This window comes from Oryzias latipes, chromosome 18 (assembly GCF_002234675.1).
Source record: "Oryzias latipes chromosome 18, ASM223467v1".
Lineage (NCBI taxonomy): Eukaryota > Metazoa > Chordata > Actinopteri > Beloniformes > Adrianichthyidae > Oryzias > Oryzias latipes.
In genome coordinates this window covers 17,496,785-17,513,625 of record NC_019876.2, presented here as the reverse complement: position 1 = coordinate 17,513,625, position 16,841 = coordinate 17,496,785, and the positions used below count along the sequence as shown (strand labels likewise).

Below are 16,841 nucleotides of genomic sequence, written 5' to 3'. Positions count from 1 at the left end.
CCCTCTAGCTTACAGCCCCTTAGAGCAACATTAAAGCCATCCAGTTATATAGTTTAAATCCAGATTCCAGCTCAGGCGAAGAAAATAAAGACGTTCATGGATCTAGTCCTCTACAAGTGGACGCATCAGAATGGAGCGGAGCAGGAAGCTTGTGCCCCGCCCAGCGTACTGTCTACCTAACAAATACGATCTTTTTCAAACAGTATTTTTTCGACTGATTCCCAACAATTTGGATAAAGAAATATTTAGAAAGGCATTTCTGAGCTTAATTTTCTTCATATATCAGAAAAATCATCATCAGAAAAATATGTTAAATACACCAAGTTGAGTTTTTAGAGTGGATCTTTTATGTTTTTTGTGTCTTAACTTCAGGGTGGCCACAGATTCTTAAAAAGTCCTTCATTATGTTGAACTAAAATAAGTCCTTTGAAAGCATTAAATTGTCTTACTGGTAAATGGGCGTTACATTTTCTTCCCGTCAACACAATGTGATTTTGTGTTACTTAAAAACATTTGCAGGATGTGCTGTGTCAGAAGGTCGTGATCAGGTTGTAAATCCTTTAACCTCAGCTAGCTCATTAGCTTGTCGGTGCGGGTAAATGGGAAAGTGAAAATAGGGATCACTCGCTGTGGTTAAAACCGGTTGGTGGAAATCCTTTTGAAACAAAACACATCTAAACCTGGGACAATGAGAAATATAGCGGTCCAATCGCAAGCTTAGAGCTAGAAACAGCAGAATCCGTCTGTTTGTTGTCTATTCTTTGGACGTATAATCTTAAATTAGATATGAAGTATTCTTAAAAAGGTATAAAAATCCTTAAATGTAACTTCTGTAAAGCTATAGACACCCTGATCCTTCCCTAGATGGTTTTGGTCCTCTTTTTGTTTTAGAAATCTTCTTTTTTAAATTCTAATCTTGTTGGGCAACAGTTTGGCTTCTTCAGGCATTCTGCAAAAATCAAACATGACACTATAATTGCGTGGCAGGCTTTGAGTGTAATTACACTGCTATTGTCATGCTGTATAAAAATAAATCTGCTGCTTGGCAGACGGAAGAGCTCAAACCTGCTGCCACAACACAGACTGTCAACTAAATCCCAGAAATATGAATTCATATTTCCAGAATATACAAAAAACCCAATTTCTTCCACTAAAAGTGAGCAAACTGTCAGTTGAGGTTTTCATATCGCCTGGTTATTTAAAAGCTCAAACTGTTAAATTAAACTCGACAGTTTTGTTTTGTACTTCCCTCAGATGTCCTCTGCCACAAAAGAAACGCATCGAAACGCTTCTGCGGGTCAAAAAAACGAGAAGACAGAAGACGGTGAGGCGAAGGACGAATCGGCGGACGCTCCAGCCGCCACGGCGGCGGAGAAAAAAGAGCTAGAGGAGAGTAAAGAGGAGACTAAACTGGAGTCAAAGCACGAAACAAAAGAGAAACCAGGTAAAACGCCGTCAAACGGATTGATCAAAGCGGAGTTTGGAGGTGAGTTCATGACCTTGACATCTGTAGGAGACGAGGTTCGGGAGGAGAAGGAGTCCCGTTCCAAAATGGAGACAGCAGAGGGCAAAGACAAGGCCGAGGCGGCTGAAGTCAAGAAAGGTGTGTATCGTCGCAGTGAAGTAAGTATGGCTGCTTATCACTGGACCAAAAAAAACCACAAAGTTTAGAAGTCTTTGCTTATCAGAGCCTCATTTGTACTGATAACAGAAGACGTGAAAGGGGAAAGGGAGGCTGGGAAGGAGCTCAAAGCACCCAAAGAGGAGGCGCCAAGGGGTAATGGAAAGCCTGCAAGCGAGCGGCCGCGCTTCATGTTCAACATCGCGGACGGTGGCTTCACAGGTGAGTTAGAAGAACCTGGAGGTGAGCTTGAGAGTGATATGTAACTATAAATACACCTTTTAACCCCAAAATACGGCTTCCCTAAATGCCTACCTATGTTTTTAACTGTATCTCCTATGTAAAAAACAAAGAATAATCAGTGTATTTTTCAGAGTATAAGTAGCCGGGACTTAAAGGACTTATATGTGGTTCTTTTTTTAAACAAATAGGCTCATGTGTTTGTTATTTCCCCGCTCACAACCACTAGAGGGCACTGTAGGTGTGGGTATCGGTATTTGCCACTGATATCAATGCAAAAGAAGAAGCGCCGCCTCTGCCTCGAATTGTTCCAAAGCCTCACTGAAGAATTGAAGGGTTTTAGTGACTTTAAGTGATATAAAGAGTTGACTTGTTGGCGTGGTTCTCCAAAAACATTATATTTAAAAATGAAAAAATGTCCCAAAAAATGGAAAAAAAATTGTATTTTAAAGTTTGAAAAATTCATATCTCAGAAAAGCAGAAAAAATGTTTAAATCGTTAAAAAAATAAAATCTCAAAAAACAGACTGCATGCCACAAAGTTGACCACACCCACAACTAGAGCATCCTGGTAACCTACGGACTTCGCTGCTTTGTCATCGGGATTAACTCACAAAAAAAAATAAACATTTCATACTCGTCAGTATTTAACATTTCCCCAATCTTTGCTCTGGAATGTTTGAGCTGAAAGTTAGTAGGAAGAAGAAAACAGACTGGTGATATCCCAACCAACACATAAACAGAACGGATCGCGTCTATGATGTGAATTTCCAATTAAAAGCCCAATAAGTTCATTGGTTTCTATGAAAAACGATAAGAACTCATCTGTTCTCATCGTTTTCATGAGCAGATGTGTGTTAGCATCAAAGAGTTGTATTGCTAGAGACGCTATGTTAGCCTGCTACCATTGTCCAAGATACATGAAGAGTGACGCCATTTTGGAAAGGTTTGTAAACAAGGAGACATGGCTTAGCAGAGACAGTCAAATGACCATAAAATGCTTAATTTTGGTCTGATTTTAAAAAGAAAAAAACCTCTGTTTATCACAAAAAGAAGACCCAGGTATTGGTATTAATGTATTCAGACAAGCTGCAACAGATGAAGGACATTTTAAACTTTTCTAAAAAATAAATAAGTCATTATATAATAATTGTAATACATGTCTGATAAATGGTGGTGATTTTTATTCAAATCTGCACACATACTAAGATCTACACAAACTGTTGGACTCCGTGATCTGTGGTAAAAAACCGGGCGGTGGGGAGCCGACACCACCTCAGTAGTTACCATTGACTTTGAAGAGACTACAAAATCTTGAGAGTAAATTCTGCCTAAAAATGTTGTCTAAAAATTCTCCTTTTGAGCTGATGGTAATAATTTACTCGTGGAAAGTCACATCCTTGTTTTTCCAGCTCTGTTTGTACAATTGGAGCACAGCAGTGAGCTGGCACCTCAATATGCAATATGGCGTCCAACTCTGTGTACCCAACAAGCTGGCATAGCAGCTCCAGCCTAGATATCTGATTGGTATTTTATCCAAAATAAAACACCCAATCAAAGATTATGACAGATGTATCTCTCAAAATCGCTTCAACACAACCAGAATTCATTTGTATTTAAAGTGCTCCGTCTGTCGTTCACGGAAAAAAAATTAAGGCTTCTACTTGCTCCTTTAGTGCAGAAAATATGGCATGCAAAACCATTATCTGCTTTTTTGTTTCTATGTAAAGACATAAAAATTTCTAACATATTTTATTACTAAAATAAAACTTGGTCGGTCGTCAGAGAAAGGTTCCATGAAAATAACCCTATGTGCTGACCTTAAAGGTCGCTAAGCAGTCTGAACTGCACAACACTTCCTAAATCAACTCTGCGTTTTGCTTTCTGAGCTCTTGCACAAAAGCAGCAGTGAGCCAAATTTATCTGCAGCTTAATCACAAACCCAGAAAAGCTGGGGGTGTCTTGTGGAAAACACCTGCAGCCATGTTTTCTTAGCCAGAAAGTTCCTTTGGAGACACACCTCAGCGTTACTGTGTGCTGGCTTCAACCCGCAGAGCTGCACACTCTCTGGCAGAACGAGGAGCGGGCTGCCATCTCCTCGGGGAAGATGAACGAGATCTGGCACCGCCGACACGACTACTGGCTGCTGGCGGGAATCGTAATGTATCCTTAACCGCCGTTGCCCGGGCGATGACCCTGCTCTTGTTTATTTTTCTATCAGGCCAGCAGAAGCGCGGCAGAGTAAGAAGTCAGCACGCCAACCGGAGGTCTGTAAACAGCAAACTGCAGCGGTGGAGACTGAAGGATTGGGGTCATTTGGTTCATGTTGTTCCCTCTTTGCAGGCTCCTGCAGAAACTAATTGAGACTCGAGTGAAAACAAAGAAAAAACAAAAAGCAAACAGTTTTATAGATGAAAAAGAACAAATCTGTGTTTTACCAACAAACTGCTTTTCCCCTTCCGAGGACCTGGCTGCAACATCAAGATGGCGCCCAGACATTAGCCAGAACCGGAAGTCCACGACCAGAACCAAAAGTTCACCCCTCTCCCCCCATTTTGGTTGAAAAATACTCATTTTTTTGTCAAAAGAAAGACACATTTATCTGGGGATCCTGACAGTTATGGTTATTTTTTCCTGTTTTAAACTTCAAACCTTTTATGCTCTTTGACTTCTTACATGATCGACGGTAGTCTACGGATTTGCTGAGAAAAGCGGCTTTTCACCGATATGCAACACACTACTAAGAATAAGAATAAGCTGATTCCAGTTGATCGCGTTAAGGGGTTCCAAAGATTCAATAGTGGAAGGAATGTAAACACTAAAGCTCGGCATGAAAACAGTTTACAAATCTGAACGCTTCCGTTAATTTCTGAAAGGAAAAAAACGATGACTGTTTTTTGCCCAATTCTAAGCTCATTTTGCACATTCAAATATTTATTCTCATTAAAAAGTATTATTAAGGTGCTACAATTCTGAAAACGTCTGGCTAACAATGTCTTGAAGCCATCTTGTCTGCAGCCAGGTCCTCCTCGTTTGATTAGCACTTTGGAAAAATATCAACTCTCCCTTTTAAAGTTGATAACGAGGTTTAAAAACAGCATAATGGTCTCTTTATGTTTAGGGATTTATATTTTAACTGCTCATTATTTAGTGTTAGTGGACATAGTTGGTCAATTTTGTTAACCTGAAAGAGATTGAAGCTAACTTTGTATGTATTAACTATTAGAACTAGCTAAATGTTTAAACAAAACTGAAGTTATGACTTTTGTTTAATGCGTTCTGATTTGATAAAAAATGAGGAGAACTTCCAAAATTTCCAATTTGGAAGTTCTCTGGAATGGAATGATGGTGGGTGGGATCACTACCTTCCGGTTAGAGCACGGTTGGGGCATTTGCCATTTTCCCCTGGTGTCTCAATCTACAATCCCAAAGTCCAGTACCCTGGAAACTTCTCCCAAAGGTGTCTATGAAAAATGTGGGTGCATTGTTGCTCACTAGATTGGTCAATATAGACCACAATGCATTGTGTTTGAATGTTTTTTAGAGAGTGATGTCATAATTGCCATTTAAAAAAGAAAAAAAAATAGTGAGAATGGTGTCTAAACTGCATCAGCATCCAGATAAATGGATAGTCTCGCACTATACAGTCTCTGGTACTCCTCCATTATTCAGATTCAAAGCATTAGATGACCCTTGACCCTTGTGTCAGTCACGGCTACGCCCGGTGGCAGGACATCCAGAACGATCCTCAGTTCGCCATCGTCAACGAGCCGTTCAAATCACAGGCGAACAAAGGCAACTTCCTGGAGATGAAGAACAAGTTCCTGGCCCGTCGCTTCAAGGTAGGACAGGAGACGGCGACACACTTTCACTTCCACGTTTAACGGAAGAGAACCTTTTTTTCCCCCCACACACTTTAAAAAAATATACTTTTAATTTTTAAAAGAACCCCTGAATTCCAGATATTTTATTGACATTTTTTAACGTGTTCAATGATGGATGAACTTCAATACTTAATTCAAAGGTTCGAGTGGTTTCATTTGTTCAGCTTTAGCGTTTCAGTCACCTGACCTCTTGGATCCCCCTGGACCCACATTTTAGCTGAAAGGTTTTGCTGACAGCAGCGTTTCTGAAAAGGCTCTAATCCTGTTTTTAAGCAGCTCACATGTTGCAGATCCTCCCCACAACATCCTCATTCGCTGCATCTTTCCCTCTTTTTTATTTTTTTTCATCCCCTCAGTCAAATGACTAAAGGTTTTTAGAAGCATGACATCAGCGACCCACAAGACGCGATGATTCTTCTCACTGGTTTGTCACTGGTGGCGTTACAGAATCTAACGTTTTGAAACGACACATCAATGAGTTTTTCCCAGACTCCTGCCTGACTCACAGCAGAAATCATAGTTTAAGAAATGCTTTGGAAAAGCTGATTCATAGAAATATGAGGATTTTTTTTGTTTTTTATTTGCTTTTTTTACAGAATATGTCAAAAAGAAACTTCACAAATGTATTTGTTTCGTTTGGTAGTTTTTGGGATAGTTTATACACAAAAAAAGGTCTAGCTTTAACTTTTAAAAATATAAACCACTTTAGGTAAAAAAGATAAATAAATCTGACAACAGTGTTAGATTTATTATTTCTTTAAATAGGGCAACAAATGTAAGTACAAAAACATTATTATTTTTTATTAGGCATATTAAAATATATTCATTTTTTCATGAATGAATGAATAAATTAAAATATAACAAAACTAAGATATAACTTTTATGAAGCAAAAAAAATGAAAAGAGGGGAAAAGTTTTCTTTTCTCGCATGTTCCCACACTGATGGTGGCAGATTATAACCAGCAGGAGCAATAATGGGTTCAGCGTCTTGCTAAACGGCACTTTGTTACATGGGAGGGCTAAGTGGGAACCAAAGGTGCGAGCTTCCAATCCGAGGTCGACCTCTGCACCATAGCCGTCTCCTTAACAATTCAATGCAGTGTTTTTTTGTTTGAATGTCGTAAAGATGCTTTCTTTAAAGAGTTCCTGCCTCACCTCCGTTTGACCTTGTCCTCCAGCTTTTGGAGCAGGCTCTGGTGATAGAAGAGCAGCTGCGGCGGGCGGCGTACCTGAACATGACGCAGGACCCCAGCCACCCGGCCATGGCGCTCAACGCACGCTTCGCTGAGGTGGAGTGCCTGGCGGAGTCGCACCAGCACCTCAGCAAGGAGTCGCTGGCCGGCAACAAGCCCGCCAACGCCGTTCTGCATAAAGGTGAACATCGGTTGGAACATGAAGCCTTAGTCACCGCTGCCCTCACAGGTGGATACGGGCTGTCTGGGGAAAAAAGTTGGTCAGACCTGTAGGGGGCACACAGGTGGCCCAGCAGGAAATATTCAAGTCGTGGATTTCTCCGTAGTCTCCGTAGAGCGATGGGGAAATGAGGGAAACTAGACAACCAGAGCGTAGTTTGTGTGGACATCCTACGGCCGCCCTGCCAGCACTTGCGTATTAGTTGCACACCCTGTGCGTGCAGCATTACGGTGTGGTCAGTAAGTACTTTGTAAGTACTAGTAAAGTACTTGCACTTTACTAACATTTAGTGTGACGAAATGGAACCGTACGACAGCATCACCAATATGTGCGAGTCACTTCTATTACCCTTACAGATACTTTACAATACGCACGATCACGCACGGACCACAATGGTACATTCCATTTTCAAGGAGCCTCAGGGAAACTGCAAGACACACCTGTGCACCCCCCTTTGGAAGATATACAAATACATATATTTTTACGTTACTGTGAATAGGCTAAAGCAGCTAACATATAGCGTGTCCGACTGTTTTTTTTTTGTTACTAACAACGTTGGGAGCTAGCGTAGTCCCAGTAACGTTTGTTTTGTTGCCATCAGTCTGTGTTTTTTTATGTTTGTGTTTTTTTATGTGTGGCAAACAAGGTTTAGTGGAATTGTGAATGCGCGAATGCAGCTAATGTGTAGCGGGGTCGAACTGTTTTTCTTACATGTTACTAACAAGCTCGTGAGTTAGCATGGTCAGAGTAACTTTTGTTTTACAAACATTTTATTTCAGTCTGTTTTTTTAAACGGTTGTAAACAAGGATGAGTGTTACAGGAATTGGAAATACGCTAATGTGGCTAACGCGGCTAACGTGTAGCGTGTTACAAACAAGTTCTGGAGTTACAGTGAACCCAGTTATAAAGTTTGACTGACTGACGGATGCACCTGATAGTTCGGTTCGTCTTAAATATGACATATTTGAAAATTGACCATTCGTTGATGATTTTTTATAGCTCGTGCGCCCTATAGTGCATAAAATATAGTGCATTTTGACACACAGTTGTGGAAAAACAAAACAGATATTAGTCGAAAACAAAGAAACAAATATCAAGTCACATGTTGTGAAGTCTTTGTTTCTTCCTGATCCCATCGCTCTGCTGTGGCTCCACCAGATGAGCTTTCAGTGTTCGACGACAGCTCCACACAGTTCCTCACTGGCTTCCTGACAGCTCTTTCCATGTTTACACCGCAGTACTGAAAGAATAACACCACCCCGCTGTTCATGTTCTTGGCTCACACTTCTGTTCATGATATTTTATCTAGCTGCAAGCGACCGCCTCTGGTTAGAGATTTATTTTACGTCAGTGGAAAATAGGTTAGCTGAAAGAAAAGCAGGAACTGCAATCTCTGTCCAATCTACTAACACGGTAAAAGTGGGGCATTACAGATTATTTTTAGATGATTTGCTACACTTAAATTAACTTTAGATAAGAAAATATCATCAGTTTTAATGACTTTTATTCATCTAAGCACTGTTTGTCGTTGCAGTGCTGAACCAGTTGGAGGAGCTGTTGAGTGACATGAAGGCCGACGTGACCCGGCTTCCAGCCACGTTATCTAGAGTGCCGCCAATCGCCGCTCGCCTCCAAATGTCCGAGAGGAGCATTCTCAGCCGGCTCGCCAGCAAAGGCACCGAGACGCACACGCCCCCTGTAAGCGGCAGCCCCCTCACGCACGCCGCCATGCTGGAACCTGCTCCAGCTGCCACTGGCAAAATAATAGATGAAGAGCTTCCAGTGAAAACACTGAGACTTTTTATATGATCACCCATTTGCTTTTCTTCACTCCTGCTGAGTCAGCAGCTTCTCTCCTTCTTTTTTGTGAACTTTGCGTAACTGAGAAGTAGTTTTTCATTTTTTTTATCCTATTCTTTCTCCTGCAAAAAAACAAAAACTACCTCTCTTTCCATATTTAGCCCATACCTCCAGGACCCTACGCAACCCCTCAGGCCTACGGAACGCCCTACACACCTGCACCACCAAGCGCGCTTCACATGGGTGGGGCCAACTACAGTCAAATGCCGCCGGGATCCTTTATATCAGGTCAGTGCCTCTTTGCTGTTGACCTCAAGGGGCTGAGGGTTTAAAGATGGAGGGAGGGCACACTCCAGACAAAGTGTGACTGTTCAGTCAGGCGTGGAAAAACAGCAGAAGGCACGAGAGTTCTGATGGTCATTGACCTCACCGTCATTTACTGAAAGAAAAGCCAGCTTTGTTTGATACCTTCAAACAAATGGATGTGTCTTTGCTGTTTCAGTCGCCGCCTAAGGCAGAGAATCTAATCGTATCCCACTGTGATTGGGAGATTATCGCTGCCTCAGCAGATTTGGTTTATTTAGGTGAACTTGTGTGCTCTTCATTCCAAGATCTTTAGAGGTTTTGTTTTGTTTTTTTCTTCATTTGCTTTATCAAAAACTGTAAAAAAGACTGTTGGAAATTAGCTTGTGAGAGCTTAAAAGACCCACTCCGATCATGTTTTGATTATTCTACAAGCGTTCCCATGTTTGTTTTTTTGGGTTTAGTTATAATTATGTCATTTTCAGCCAAATCAGGAGTTCCTCTAGTTTCTGCAGAGCGGCAGGAGTTCATTCAAAATTGGCCTCTAAGTTGTTGGCGGGACTATTGGTACGAAGCAACGCCGCCCCCTTTCCCATTTCTGAGAGCTCTCTGTTTACACACTGTCCCGCTAGCTTACAGCCCCTCACATTCCCATCCTAACATGACCAGTAAAAAAAACAAAAAAAGGCGACCAATATTGGAGCTATCCAGCCGAACAGTTTTGAGCTAAAAAGAGGAAAACACAGATGCACGTGGAGCCACAGTGGGGCAAAAAGTCTTCAGTCAGCCATCAACTGTGCAAATTTTCCCACTTAAAAAAATGAAAGAGGCCTGTAATTGTCATCATTTTCATCAATTATGAGAGACGAAATGAGAAAAAAAAATCCAGGAAAATCACATTCTGTGATTTTTTTTTAAAGAATTTATTTGTAAATGATGGTGGAAATTAAGTATTTGGTCACCTACAAACAAGCAATATTTCTGACTGATTGGTTCTTCTATTATCACACACGGTTGTGTTTCTCACACACCTGACATGTTTCGACAAACGTTTTCTGTCTTCGTCAGAGTCGTCATCAGATGGTTGCGTTTGACGTATATAAAAACAGTTGATTGTGACTAAGGCGGAGTTTGACGGGTGACTCCGCCCCTTGATGTCTGTTCGCTGCTGGAGGTTGTTGCTCCAGGTATGAGAGAGCAGGAAGGCCGCCTTCATCCTGGTTCATGGAAGTGTGGGCTTCTCCATGGTCCATCTCCTGTGTCTGTTTTCTTCAGTGTGGCGGACTTTAGCCTTCTCCCAGTCCCTGACATGGTTTTCTTGTTTGCAGTGGTCTGTTATTGCAAGATTTCTGTCTCCCACAGACCTGTAACTTCTTCTTTAAGAGGGTCCTCTGTCATCCACTCATTACCTGTATTAATTGCATCTGTTTGAACTTATTATCTATTTAAAAGACACCTGTCCACAACCTCAAACAGTCACACTGCAAACTGCACTATGGAAAAGACCAAAGAGCTGTCTAAGGACACCAGAAACTAAATTGTTGACCTGCACCAGTCTGGAAAGACTGAATCTGCAATAAGTAAGCAGCTTGGTGTGAACAAAACAACTGTGGGAGCAAATATTAGGAAATGGAAAACGTATAAGATCACTGATAATCTCCCTCCATCTGGTCTCACCCCGTGGGGTCAAAATGATCACAAGAACAGTGAGCAAAAATCCCAGAACCACATGGAGGGCCTAGTAAATGACCTGCAGAGAGCTGAGACCAAAGTAACAAACCGTCAGTAACACATTACTACACCTATCAGGGACTCAAATCCTGCTTTACCAGACGTGTCCCCCTGCTAAAGCCAGTACATGTGCAGGCCCTTCTAAAGTTTGATGGAGAGCATTTGGATGATCCAGAAGAGGATTGGGAGAATGTCCTATGGTCAGATGAAACCAAAGTAGAACTTTTTGGTAAGAACTCTACTTATCGTTTTTGGAAGAGAAAGAATGCTGAGTTGCATTCAAAGAACACCATACCTACTGTAAAGCATGTGGGTGGAAACATCATGCTTTGAGCCTGTTTTTCAGCAAAATAGACCAGGACGACTGATCCGTGTAAAGGAAAGAATGAATGGGGCCAAGTATCATCAGATTTTGAGTGAAAACCTCCTTCCATCAGCAACGGCACTGAAGATGAGACGTGCCTGGGTCTTTAAGTGTGACAGCGATCCCATAAAACACAGCCGGGCTAAAGGAGTGGCTTCACAAGAAGCATTTCAAGGACCAGGAGTGGCCTAGCCAGTCTCCAGATCTCAACCCCAAAGAAAATCTTTGGTGGGAGTTTGTGTTACAGAGCGACAGCCCCAAAACATCACTGCTCTAGAGGAGATCTGCATGGAGGAATGGGCCAAAATACCAGCAACACTTTGAGAAAACCTTGTGAAGACTTACAGAAAATGTTTGACTGCTGTCATTGTCAACAAAGGAAATATAACAAAGTAATGAGTTGAACTTTTGTTGTTGACCAGATACTTCTTTTCTACCATAATTACAAATAAAAATTCTTTAAAAATCAGAAAATGAGATTTTCTGGACTTTTCTTCCTCATCTTGTCTCTCATAGTTGAGGTACACCGATGATGTAAATTACTGCTCTCTCTCATTTTTTTAAGTGGGAGAACCTGTATCATCAGGAAAATACCACAATACTGGTTGAACACACCAGAAACACCAATTTCATTGGAGTGGGTCTTTCAGTTGTGTAAAACCATCAATTAAGTCGTTGTTTAACCAGTTGTGTTTTATTTATCCAATTTATCTTGCCTAGTTTTTAAAAAAATGTCTTTACCTTGTTGTTATAAGTGCTTTCATGTTGAGAATACAAAAAAAACATTTTTACATAGTATAAACAAATGTCTAAAACTATAATTATAACGCTTAACGAACAGAAAAACCTGCAAATCCCAAGCTTTGTTTTTTTTCCCGAAAATTCCAGCCTCTGGCAGAAAATCTGCATTTTTATGGTCAAGTTGAGAAAAATACAATTTTCTGTTTATAACCAATTGATGATAAAGTGGCAGGTTGCTCTTTAAGCTTGTCAGCATTTTTGTATATCTAAAACAACAGCTTAAAGTGTATTAAGTTTTAAAGCATTTCATTTTAGAATTCTTGCACGTCTTTATAACTATTGAAATGATTTTAACTGTTGTGGTTTTGCTTTGCTGTTATGCTCTGAAACCTTTAGGTAAAAGTTTGTAAAGGGCTGGAAGGAAACCAGAGCATCCATTCAACAAGTTTAGCCTGAACATCAAGCAATAATTCTATTTGTTTTGAGCACTTTAGTTTGTTTAGCATTTCAACCCTATGACCATTTGCATCCATACCATTGACTGTATATGACTACTGGACTGAGTTAGTGTGACGTCACCCATAGAAAATGCCTGGCTTCCGGTTTTCAACCAAATGAAGCCAATTCAGTCACCATTTTTCCACAAAATGGACGTCGCAGTTTTGGATCTTGACGTCCTCAGTAAGCCATGTCTACATTTCCATGGCAACCACTCTCTCCAGTCAGGAGGGAGCTTGTTAGAAGGCCACACCCCTTCCACTGACAGTGGGCTTGAAAGAATCTGTCAAGCAAACGCTTCGAACATTTGACGCAAGGCTACAAACCTTTATCGAGACATCTGATTGGACAGTTTATAACTTGAATAACTGCGCTACAGCAAAAATATCATGGAAAAAAATAGCATTAGCAAGAACATGTTAATAAAGGGTAGTAGAGAAAGAATAGTTATTCTGACTGAGTAATTTCTGTTTATTTCACAGTAGAAGTCTATGGGACTTTGGCTTCTTGGGACCAGCGGGTACTTCCTGTTTGGGATGCGAGGGGGGATGTTTAGTGCAGTTCGTGTATACAGTCAATGATCTCTACCAGGGGTGGGCAAACTTTTCAACTCGTCGGCCACAAAGGATTCTAACATTTGTCACAATGGCCGAACCACGCATTTTGGAGTTTTTATTTCAAAACTGTGGCTTTTGTTCTCATTTTATTGCCCATTGCACCGATATGTCTATGTCCGTCAGAAAAAAAAAGCAAACTTAGAGAAGCGCTGCGTTCATGTAGTATGGAATGATGGGGAAAACTGATTGTCCAACTAGAAATACGCACATGAACATCAAAAACAACAAATCTTCCAACACCAAATGAAAGTAGAATATCTTTCTGCACCAACATAAAGGTCAATTATTTTTTTTCAGTACACCATCTATGGGTAGACACCAATTACCAATTCCCTGTAATTACCATTACAGGGAAAATGAAAAATGGATGAGAATGATCAATATCATTTATTCCAGTTTGGCGGGCCATATTAAAGAGCTTGACAGGCCGCATATGGCTCCGTTTGCCCACCGTTCATCTATACCCTATAAACACCTCTATGGTAGTTTGTTGAGCACCATTGATTTTTTTACAGCCTAATTTAACACTTTTTGGCACTTTAGTTAGTTTTGCTGCTATAGGCCTTTGTACCTGTTAAACAAATCCAGCAAAAATACATACAGACATATAGCGTTTCATGCCAGTGCATTGTATTAAGTGCCTAACGTTTTGTTCCTCACCTGTAAGTGTTTCCATATAAGAATGAAAAGATAATAATAATAAGAAAGATGGCATGAAGGTGTTTAAAGGACACAAACCTCCAAAGAAGTTCAACTTTAGGTTGCAGCACTGATCTAGGATTAGCTGTCATAGTTTCAGCTGAGGTTTTTTCTTGCACTTACTGTTTAATCACAACCACAATCTGATCCAGTACGGCTCTCTGCATCCATGTTTTCATTGCAGAGCGTCCCAAAGCACTGATAAACTAAACTGGCCAGAGATTAGGGCCTGAATTCTTGGCAACGGGAACTGTAGCTGGCAAAAACAGAACACAGTTCCGCTCCTATTCTTAAATAAAGTATGCAGCAAATCTTGTCTTCGTTTGGAAAGTTTTGGTCCAAAAGTCCACACAAACAACAACAAAAAACGGCTTTTCAGACATCCCAAAAAAGACATTCTATGTGAAAGGTCATTTTTCTCCATCCACTTACTTTCATTAGAGCAGTACCACTGGGGTCTCAAGTTTCATTATTATCTTAAACTGTGTGGCCAGAAGAAGTACCTGATGGCTTCTCCCATTCAGCAGCTTTAATAGTGTAAATCTACAATACATATGGAGCGGAGAGGGAAAAAAAGGGCTTCTGACGCAGCTACCAGACAGACACCTGAAATAGACATTACCAAAAATCCAGCACAAATGTGCCGCTCTGCTATACTAAGGAATTTTCATCTCCTAACATGATCAGACTCCAAAACTTCATGCTTGCTTATGAACTCATTTGCCCTTATGATATATTGTATCGCATAAAACACCCACTCCACTCATCTTTTAAACTTTTGTTTAATCGCGAATTAGCCTTAATCAAAAACCTGTCATTTTCTAGAACAGTTTCTGCTGTAGTTCATTCAAAACTTACCGTCAAGCTGTTGGCGAGAACCATCAGTGCGACGTAACCTGCCCCCTCTTCCCGTCAACCACTTCTCAGAGCTCTCTGCTATCTTACAGCCCCTCACACCCCCCAAACCAACATTACAGTTGCAATATCGCAATATCAGAGCTATCCAGCCGTACAGTTTTGATCCAGATGCCAGCTTGGAGGAGGAAAACAAAGACGTTCATTGATCTGTTGGTCTACAAGTGGATGCATCGGAATGGAGCAGAACAGGGAGCCTGCGGTCTGCCCAGAATGTTTTCTACTTAATAAATATGATATTTTTTAACTGCATTTTGTTGTCTGCTCCTGATTCACAATAATTTGAATAAAAAAATACTCAGAAATGCAATTTTAAGCTCAAATATTTTTTGTATACCCTATTTTTCGGACTAAAAGTCCCACTGGAGGATAAGTCGCAGAGAACGGACATTTCATCTAGAAAGTGTATTCTTAATAAGGGAATCGACAACGATAGACTGAATATCTGTGCGGTCACCACCGTTGCACAACATGCTAACAAGTCAACCAAACTCTTTATTTCACTTTAAATCCCTAAATCCATTGAATTCTTCATCCTCTGTGTCGCTATTGAACAGCTTCGGCGCTTCTTCTTCTGCATTGCTGTCAGTAGCAAATACCGACACACACCCAAAGAAACGCCTTCTAGTGGTTTTTGCTATTTATTTTCAAAACATCTCGTAGAAGTCGCAGTTGAGTAGAACGCTACGTTTACACCTTGCATGTGATGCACTTTTTAAGAACGCGCTTTTTAGCATACCGTGTTCACACTGGACTGTTGCACCCGATACTTAGTCTTACTTTTGGTTGGTTAGTTGGAAAATGTTTGATTGGATTTGATTGCTAGCACATGTTCTCTCAGTTGGAAGAGGCTTGGTGAAAAATGACAAAGAGGTGCAAATCTTGCTCCAAGCTTTTTTTTCCCCACAGCTTCTATTCCTCAAAAGTTCTACCGGTTTAGCCTTTGACGTGCGTTTAATGGCGGTTCTTTTAGTACATATAGCATGAAAACGGACTAAAAAACCCCTGTAAGGAGGCGTGAGTGCAGGTTTTGAGCGCCAATGCCTGAAAATTGTTTTTTCTAGCATTTCCATAGACTATTCATCGGAAGTGGTTTCCGAGCCCAGTGTGAATGTAGCATTAGTCGCACTTCTGGACAAACTATTGAAAAAACTGAGACTTTTACTCTAAAATATACACACAAAAAAAAAAAACTAATTTAATCGGAGTGGGTCTTTAAACCCCTGGCTGCTTAGGACGACTGGAAACGTCTTCTGAGACGTCAGACCTTTGGATTAAAATTGCAAAGCAAAAAGATTTGTAAAAAAAGTGTGTGCCTTTGTTCTCGCCTACGGACTGTTTGTGAATTTAATTTCCTCATAAGATTTGTCTCCCAACTCTCTGCACACACCTCCTGCTCTGAATGTGCTGGGAGATGTTTGGATAGCAGAGATAACTGGCAAAACCTGATACTGCCCCAGTAGCTTTGCCCTCTAAAAACAAAACAAAAAGAAAATTACCCACAACAGCCTCTCAGATCTCTCACCCACTGTATATCTGGATTTTTTTGTGGTAATTGTAGCCAGAGACATCTGTCAAAGGCATTGCACTGCAGAGAGCCAGGGCCTATCTCTGAAAATGTCATTACGCTCAGCCCGGCTGAGTCTCTCCGCGCCAAGAAAACATTCCCACTTTGTAGCGAGGTATTTTGAGCGGGACTCAGACCGCAGCAGCTCGGTTTGTGTAAACGGCGTGTTGTGACGAGGGCTGGGCCCACCGCCGTCAAGCTGCTCCCAAATAAGCCGCGCTGCTTCGTGGGTTTGAGCACGGCGCTGTGCAGCCTGGACTCCGGCGGGACAGAGAACGAACCCGCACTTATGAAGTCGATGGAGGTCAGACTCCAGAATAATGGTTTAGAGAGGATCAACCTTCAAGAACTGTAATGAGGGGAACGCTGGTCTGCTCTCTGAAGAAACACGCCTCAGTTCTTCACCTGTTTTTGCTCCGAAGGACTGCTTTGTTATCTCTGTCTTAGT

At 41.1% G+C, this 16,841-nt stretch overlaps 1 protein-coding gene across 6 annotated transcripts in view; it reads left to right on the top strand.

Annotated features, from left to right (window-relative positions):
• LOC101167742 (chromodomain-helicase-DNA-binding protein 3) overlaps positions 1–16,841 on the top strand; it is a 65,620-nt gene that overhangs the window by 36,586 nt on the left and 12,193 nt on the right. For 3 of the 6 annotated variants that reach the window (XM_023949026.1, XM_023949025.1, XM_023949023.1), the window contains exons 32-39: positions 1,255–1,444; positions 1,514–1,603; positions 1,712–1,843; positions 3,915–4,023; positions 5,570–5,702; positions 6,923–7,118; positions 8,693–8,856; positions 9,120–9,246. In XM_023949026.1, coding sequence (XP_023804794.1) covers positions 1,255–1,444; positions 1,514–1,603; positions 1,712–1,843; positions 3,915–4,023; positions 5,570–5,702; positions 6,923–7,118; positions 8,693–8,856; positions 9,120–9,246 — 1,141 coding nt within the window. Of the gene's footprint in view, positions 1–1,254; positions 1,445–1,513; positions 1,624–1,711; positions 1,844–3,914; positions 4,024–5,569; positions 5,703–6,922; positions 7,119–8,692; positions 8,857–9,119; positions 9,247–14,858; positions 16,306–16,841 lie in introns of those variants that run through there. The other 3 variants (XM_023949027.1, XM_023949024.1, XM_023949028.1) reach the window with 3 other exon arrangements.